The sequence below is a fragment of the Wolffia australiana genome, chromosome 6 (assembly GCF_029677425.1).
Source record: "Wolffia australiana isolate 7733 chromosome 6, ASM2967742v1".
Lineage (NCBI taxonomy): Eukaryota > Viridiplantae > Streptophyta > Magnoliopsida > Alismatales > Araceae > Wolffia > Wolffia australiana.
In genome coordinates this window covers 17,417,213-17,425,154 of record NC_135840.1, presented here as the reverse complement: position 1 = coordinate 17,425,154, position 7,942 = coordinate 17,417,213, and the positions used below count along the sequence as shown (strand labels likewise).

Here is a 7,942-nt window from a genome sequence, read left to right as displayed (position 1 = left end):
GTTCTTTTTGTGCGAATTTGTGCGAATTTGTGCGAATTGTTCGTTATGTTCGGTTTTCCGAACAGAACAAAAACAGATTCGAACAGAACATCGCACAGACCAATGTGCAGTCCTTTTGTTCGCTTTGTGTGAATTTTGTTCTAGTTTTGTGCGAATGTGCGAATTTGTGCGAATGTGCGAATTGTTCGTTATGTTCGGTTTTCCGAACAGAACAAAAACAAATTCGAACAGAACATTGCACAGACCGATGTGCGTTCCTTTTGTTCGCTTTGTGCGAATTTTGTTCAAGTTTTGTGCGAACATGCAAATTTGTGCGAATGTGCGAATTTTGTTCGTATAAAAGAAAAAAGAACATAACAAAGAACAAGGATATTGTGGTTCTTTTGTGAGAATTTTTTGTTCGTTTCAAACGAACAGAACAGAACAACCATGTCTATGTTGACGAGAGTCTACCAGGTCTAGCACGTTAAGTATAATATCGTCTAATTTTCTACATTGCATAACACACAGAGATAAAACCCACTGATGCTGGAGGGTAAAACTCTCAATGTTTAATCCGCCCGGCGTGCCAAAGTGGATACATCCAAGAAGGTAACTACAAAGTTAAGCATGTGTGGTGGGATTAATTTAGGATGGGCGACCATGTGGGAAGTTTGTCGACAAGAGTCTACCAGGCCAAAAAGTTTGCGGAAAGAAAAATAGATCACATTATGTATCAATATGACTTCGCATTTAAAAGTTATGGACAAAAAAAAGAGCTCTTTGATGGTTGATAGAATTTGCTCGGGCTTAGAATGGTAATTGGTAGAATATCAGGAGAATGAAACACCTCAAGGATTGAATAGAATAAATAAAGATATGTTTTTCATTGAAACAAATACCAAAACTGAAAGAAAAAAATCGAGTAATTTTTGGGAAAGTACGAAAAAAGGATTAATAAAAGATAACAGTAAAAGAATAAATCATTTACAAGAAAACAGATTTACTTATAGCTTTTTTGGGAAAATAAAGCCTACCTATTGGACTCTGAGCAACACGTTGGAAAGATATGCGCCTTCTCGATATGCAGGATCGATTGGATGGTCACAAGCTGCTCCAGCTTCCCGAAGAACAGTAATCTTCCTCCCAGCCATTGCAGCAGCGCTCTAAAGAGAAATTAACATAAAAACTCTCAATTTTAACTTAATTTTAACTCAATTTTGACAAGCTTCTGAGAATTCTTAGAAGTCAATAACCATCTCAATTTCCTGGGCATGATCTAAACATAAAAAATCACTCATGAAACACAAAATCAAAATCCGTGAAAATGGAGAAACCCTCTAGTTTTTTACCCATTTCCAAAATGGTAAACGAAAAATCAATCAGGTAGTTGGCAATTTTTCCATCTATTTATTATCCCTTCTCAATGATCTGGGAAGTTATGGGTCAGACTGATGGAACCCTTGATGTAGGATAGAGATAACAGAGGGTCGAGGGCGAGGGACGAGAGGTAAGAGGACGAGAAGTTGAGCAAAACCTCAATCTTCAATCTATTCTTTGCCGTCATCCAATGAGCAGGGCTACACATATATGCAAGTAAATGACCAATGTACCCCTCCATGGTGGGCTGACAAAAATTTCAGAACATGATCATGGGTTTTGACCAAATCTAGTACATGATCACTTTCAGAACTATTTCTTTCTCCAGCTCGTGAGATGAACCGATAGAGTGGATCTTTCAGTCTATGTATGCTCACAGTAGAAAAACAAAGAAAATATGAAAAAAAATAAAAATGTAGACTCTGTTCATCGATGAACAAAAAGTTCCCTGCTCTGTTTTCCTTTTTTTCTCTCCCTTATAGATTTCAACAGTATACATTAATTCAGAATTTAATTCGGAAGTCATACTAACAATCCGGGTGAGTAAACTCAGTTCTTAGCATGATCAAGTAGTAAAATTAAGTTGCAAAAAAATAGTTAGGTCTCTCTAATACCTGAAGAATGTTTAAGAAGATTCCGCTCTGTGTCATCGCTCCAGAACAAGAACAAGTCATAAGCAGACCGCCCGGCTTTATGATCTTCATGGCTAGGGAGTTTAGACTTCTGTACATTCCTGATGCACTATGTAGAACCTAAGAACACCCACATGAAACCCATAAAATTTTTGACTTGATAAGCAGAGATTATAATGACACTTTCTCGCTCTAAATATCACTCCAAGAAGAGTCCTTGTGTACATTAGATCAACATCGGTAAATGTTTCACTGCAAAGAGAATTTCTGGATCATAAATGATGGGTTTTCTCAATTTAGATTTCTTTTTTTCTCTTAGCGATCAAATATATTAAACATTTTGAGTTCAAAAATATAACAAACAATTCAAATCATCTTAGAGACACGGTCTTCCAAATAAGAAAGAAAGTTTTAAAGCGTCTAGAAATTGTTTTACAGCAAACTGTGAGGAGATTATTTTTTTCATTGAAAAAAATATCCAAGTTCATTGAAAAACTAATTCTTTTGCCGTAATTTTATGGAAATAAATTAGAATTCAAAGGTAAAAGGAACGCAGTTAATTTCAAATAAATTGTTTTCAAATGACTAACCTTCCTCTTAGGTGCAAGTTTTGGGGGATCCAAGATCACCAGGCCCCAATATTCTTTTCTCAAGGCTGCTTCTTTCATGAAAGCAGTTGCATCTTCTTTAACAAAAGATACCAAATTTGGATCCATTCCATTAAGAAGAACATTCTCCCTCGCAAGCTCCAGTGCTGGCGCCGAAGAATCCACACCTAAAAATTATTCCACAAGGCCAAATCTTGATCAGCATTGAAGAAAATATTTTACAGATCAAAAGAAAAATATCTCGAGATTTTGTCAAATCCTTGGCATAGTTAACCTACCAAGCACATTGACCGCGCCTGCTTTTGCAGCAGTCAGAGAAAAACCTCCACTGTAGCAACAGACGTCAAGAACTCTCTTCCCCTCAGATATTGATGATATCAGCTGCCGGTTCTCTCTTTGATCGGCATAAAATCCAGTTTTCTGACCTTCCAAGGAGACCAAGAATTGGATCCCGTTTTCCTTCACCTATCATGGCGATTTAATCAAGAAAAAATAATGAATAATTATGTTTTTAGTTAATATGGAGGGTTTTGAAGGATAAATCAGTAAATCTGAATATGAAAAGTACTAAGACTATCTCCCACCTGAAATTTGACATCAAAATGAATACAATGATGATAAGAACCCCAACACCTCCAGGGGTATTTCCGTCAGTATTTTACTTATGTTTCCCTTTAAATACTTGGGAAATCAATGAATCATTTAGAATTTTCTATCATCGATGTCTGGCTCACCTAATAAATGATTAATCCAATTAAATTTTGATAAGATCCTTACCAGGATCTTACCATATAAAAGTATGTTCATACCCACAACCCATTGAGTTCCATTTAAGATTTGTTAAACTCCATAAGGAAGTGGAAGATAGAACAAAGAAACTAGAGAGAAGTTGGAGAGGCGAGAGAAAAGAAATGTCAAACTCAGTGAACGCTAAGGTTCACTACCCCTTCTATAGGGATAATAACCCTAAGAAGGAAAATTACAAGAAGACCCTACTCTGAAAAATATTAAATACTCAAGATTTATCCATCATCACACCCACACTCGACCCCTTGGAGACCGTCCATGGCTTCCGCACTCACAGGTCACAATATTTTACGGAATCAGATAATCTGGAAGATTTGATATGCGTAGATTATAAAATCTAAGTATTAACAATTGCTAATTAGGGGAGACGAGAAAACCCCTAATTAGCAAAAATGATAGAAATACTGTCACAGAGATTGGGTTAGCATCAGAGCTTCATTCAAAGCTCCACTTAGAGAAGTCGTCATACCTTTACTGTTCCAGAAATGTTGGAGCTCAAAATATCACGTTCATCCAAATTATTCAGCCCTTCTTCTTTCAAAATATCAACGGATGGCCTCCATCTCACATGCTCTATGCCTTGTATCTTTCCAAGGCAGAGTTCTATTTCTTCCCTGTATTTCTCTACCCAAGCAGCTGATGATGCTACCACAGCAACATTTCCAAAGACATCAACAATCAAGCCGGACAACCTGCAAACCGAAAATAGTAATAAATTCATATGTTGTTTCTGAATGAAATCAGCTCCAACCAAAGGAAAAAATAGGAAAGGAAATAGAGTGTATCCTCATACGGAATTTAGCATTAGAATGACATTAGAAGATTTCTATTTTTTCCTGATAGTTTTAATAGCCTGCTTCCTCAAAAATATTGGACTCCGAGCTAAACTAGCATTGTATTTTAAGTTTTTGACTTAAATACAAAACCCTTGACATTAGACATGTTAGACAATAGGGTCATTTCTGTAATATTTACTTCTAATGTTCCTATCCTTATATACCTGTAAGGGAACATAGAATATTAATTTTGTTTGCTTTACATCTTCAACAGCTGATTCACAGGAAAATAGGTTTCCTCTGCCCACCCTGCTCTCATCTCTTCCCAGTATCTCATCTCCACTATCTCCATTTTCCAACGCAAAGAAAGAGTAGCTTCCATGTGGCTAGTGAAATACAACAACCTTGACATTAGAAACATGACATGATAAGGGTATTTCTGTATTCTTCAAAAAAAAGGGTATTTCTGTAATTTAGTTTTATAATTCATATCTCTATATAAGGCTAAAGAACCTTATTGTACATATTTTCATGTTCAGTGACAGGCCAACTCCCAAAGAGACAGGATTCTCGCCACCCTGCTATCATCTCTCCCTACTATCTTGTCTCTGCTCTCTCCTTACCAAAATAGAAATAGTAAATTTCAAATGGATATTAAAGAACACCTTGACATTAGATGTGTCAGGTTATAAGGGAATTTCGGAAAATTTTACTTTTACAGTTTCCATCTCTATACAAGGGTAATGAACCAAGGATGTTAATTTAGTTTGGTTTGTTCTCGCCTTTCCCTAGTATCTCTCTTCCATTATCTACCTAAAAGTAAAATTTTAACGAGAGAAATTATTGAAATGAAGGTGTTCCACCTGTCCCCTTCACTATTGATAAGGCGAAAAGCGTTTGTATCCTTGGAGGGAAGACCCATGCTCCGGCGGAGTTCAACTGCTTCACAGATTCTTGCTTCAAGAAGATTCTCCATGTTTAGAGCATGTCTTGGATCCCTACAGACACAAACATAAATTTATTAATCAGTGAAAAAATATTTCTCACGAGATAATTTGAAGGTATTTACAATCATAAATATACAAATTATTACGCAATGTTAGAAATTTTTTTAAAGTGTTTGCATTTTCACTAGAAAGTGATTGTACCAGCGAAAAGTATAATTCATACCAGACAAGAAAATGAGAAACTAGGGATATGCACCATTTTCAGAAAACCTGGATTGTATGATTATTTATGAGTAAAAACCATTTTCATATACTTGTGACTTAAAATGCAATTTTTAAAAGTGTTTACTTTCAGAAGAAAATGGTAGTGTCAGCGAAAATACAACTCATCAAGACAAGAAAAATGAAGGAACATGGATAATCTCATCTTTTTCAAGCTTTTTTAGCCGTACCCATTACATCAAATGTAAGATTATTTATCACCGAAAAAAAAATATTTGAAGACATTTACAACCGTAAACAAGCTATTTGAAGGCACACTTGTACAATCATTAATGATTGTAAAAACAGTTTTTACAATCGTTTGGATTTTACATTTTTGGAAGAAAATGGTGGTATCAGCCGCAAAGGCATCTCATACGAGATAAGAAAATTAAGGAATATAAGCTCTTACCGGGCAGTCTCTTCTTCAAGCTGCACTAGCCGTTCAATGAACGTACATTGTATAATTATTTATCAGAGTACAAAATATTGTTAATGATTTAAAGGCACTAACATACAATTTATTATCAGCGGAGAAATGGTTTTCACAAGCGTTTGCATTTTCACAGAAACGGTAGTTCCAGCAAAAAATATAACTCATCAGGACAAGATAATGAAAGAATAAGATTTGAGTTTACACCTGGCCACCTCTTCTTCCAGCTGCATTAACCGTACGCAGAACATGGATACCGAGTTATATAAACCCCAGCCAATGGGCTTCTCTGATCCATCCGCCACAAGCACCAAATCACCAGTCTTTGGAGGGGGTCGACCTATAATTCTATCGACTGCACCGCTGTACACCATTGGATTTCCATCACGAAATAACTGTGTTTTTCCCTTCTTCAGGACAACTCTAGCCAAACCTAGTAATAAACCATTGTTATTTACTTGTGAAATTCATAATAATAGATGGTTCGTTGAATCGGAATCAGGTAACGCAAACCAGAAATGAATACGATTCACCAAAGACAAAATGAATTTGCGCACAAAGTCAATCCTATTGAGCATAAATTAGAATCATTCAGACAGTAAAATAATGGAAATGAACTCACTACACCTAGTCCAGTAGCTCGCTATTCAACTTTCCAATGCATATCGAAGCAATGTGAGCTAAGCATTAACCAATTCAACTTTATTTCATTGTTCTAACTTCCTTCTTCTGAAGAAAATCATTGTTCTAACTTCAAAAATCCATACTCCCAGAGTCAAGCATAGGTCAATACTGAACGCGAATCTATACAACTGTATCAACCAAATCAAAGAAAACTACGCCGACGAAGCTGCACTATTAACGCGAAGAAAAAAATTAGAATAATCGAACATGAAGCAACAATTGCAAAGAAGGTAAACAAGAAACAAACATCTACAAGAACAGATGGAACAACAAGAGACAAACCTTTGCGCGAACTGGCAATCTCTTCCAAGGCGGATGCTGGGGCAGCGCCGGCGGCAATGGAAGCGGGGAGAGCGAGAGATTTAACGACCCTTGCTTGGAGATTTAGCTTGAGCATGACTCCAGCTTTTGGATGATTTCTCAACAAACCCACTCCTCCGCCTATTTATACGTTACCTTCATTAATTCTTTAAATGACATGTCAGTACACATTACAATCTTGAGAGTATAGGACACATCGTTGTCGTCGTCCTCATCATCGTCCACATCATCATCGTCAACGTCCTCATCATCATCGTCAACGTCCTCATCATCATCGTCATTTTCCTCGTCGTCGTCATCATCATCATCCACACTGATCTTTCATCATCATCATCCACATTGGTCTTTCATCGTCATCGTCCATCATCACCGTCGTCACGACAATCCTGAGGCAGAGGATGACGGACGACAGCTTATCATCCGTCATCCAACATCCATCCCCGTCATTGTCATTGTCATCATCATCATCGTCGCCGTCGTCGTCGTACGTCATCATCATATTCACTACAAACCTGAGGTTGAGGATGACAGATGACAGCTCATCATCCGTCATCCAACATCCATCCCCGTCATTGTCATTGTCGTCGTCATCATCATCATCCACACTGATCTTTCATCATCATCGTCCACATTGGTCTTTCATCGTCATCGTCCATCATCACCGTCGTCACGACAATCCTGAGGCAGAGGATGACGGATGACAGCTTATCATCATTGTCATCTGTCAACCAGCATTCATCATTGTCATCATCATTCTCCACACTGGTCTTTCATCATCATCGTCCATCATCATTGTATTCACTACAAGCCTGAGGCTGAGGATGACGGATGACAGCTCATCATCCGTCATCCAACATCCATCCCCGTCATCGTCCTAGTCGTCGTCATCATCATCATCCACACTGATCTTTCATCATCATCGTCCACATTGGTCTTTCATCGTCATCGTCCATCATCACCGTCGTCACGACAATCCTTAGGCAGAGGATGATGGATGACAGCTTATCATCCGTCATCCAACATCCATCCCCATCATTGTCCTCGTTGTCGTCATCATCCATCATCCACACTGATCTTTAATCGTCATCGTCCAACATCATCGTATTCACTACAA

The 7,942-nt window shown here is 37.6% G+C and overlaps 1 protein-coding gene across 1 annotated transcript; it reads right to left on the bottom strand.

Moving 5' to 3' along the window:
* Positions 1-908: 908 nt before the first annotated feature.
* Positions 909-6,940, bottom strand: LOC144704858 (S-adenosyl-L-methionine-dependent methyltransferases superfamily protein). Its single transcript, XM_078577418.1, has 8 exons — positions 6,790-6,940; positions 6,031-6,256; positions 5,046-5,180; positions 3,876-4,098; positions 2,878-3,064; positions 2,582-2,766; positions 1,974-2,111; positions 909-1,145 (listed from the first exon to the last, which is right to left on the bottom strand). Exons 1-8 carry the CDS (start codon positions 6,902-6,904, stop codon positions 1,017-1,019), a joined length of 1,338 nt encoding a protein of 445 aa, XP_078433544.1. The 5' UTR covers positions 6,905-6,940; the 3' UTR covers positions 909-1,016.
* Between the last annotated feature and the right edge of the window lie 1,002 nt (positions 6,941-7,942).

What these genes read in the sequence shown, in the direction of transcription:
- LOC144704858 (XM_078577418.1), bottom strand. Translation starts at nt 6,904, where the DNA reads ATGCTCAAGCTAAATCTCCAAGCAAGGGTCGTTAAATCTCTCGCTCTC. An exon ending in AGGCGCGGTCAATGTGCTTG is followed by an intron (nt 2,767 to 2,877) that starts GTAGGTTAACTA and finishes AATAATTTTTAG; the next exon opens with GTGTGGATTCTTCGGCGCCA. An exon ending in AACTTGCACCTAAGAGGAAG is followed by an intron (nt 2,112 to 2,581) that starts GTTAGTCATTTG and finishes GGGTGTTCTTAG; the next exon opens with GTTCTACATAGTGCATCAGG.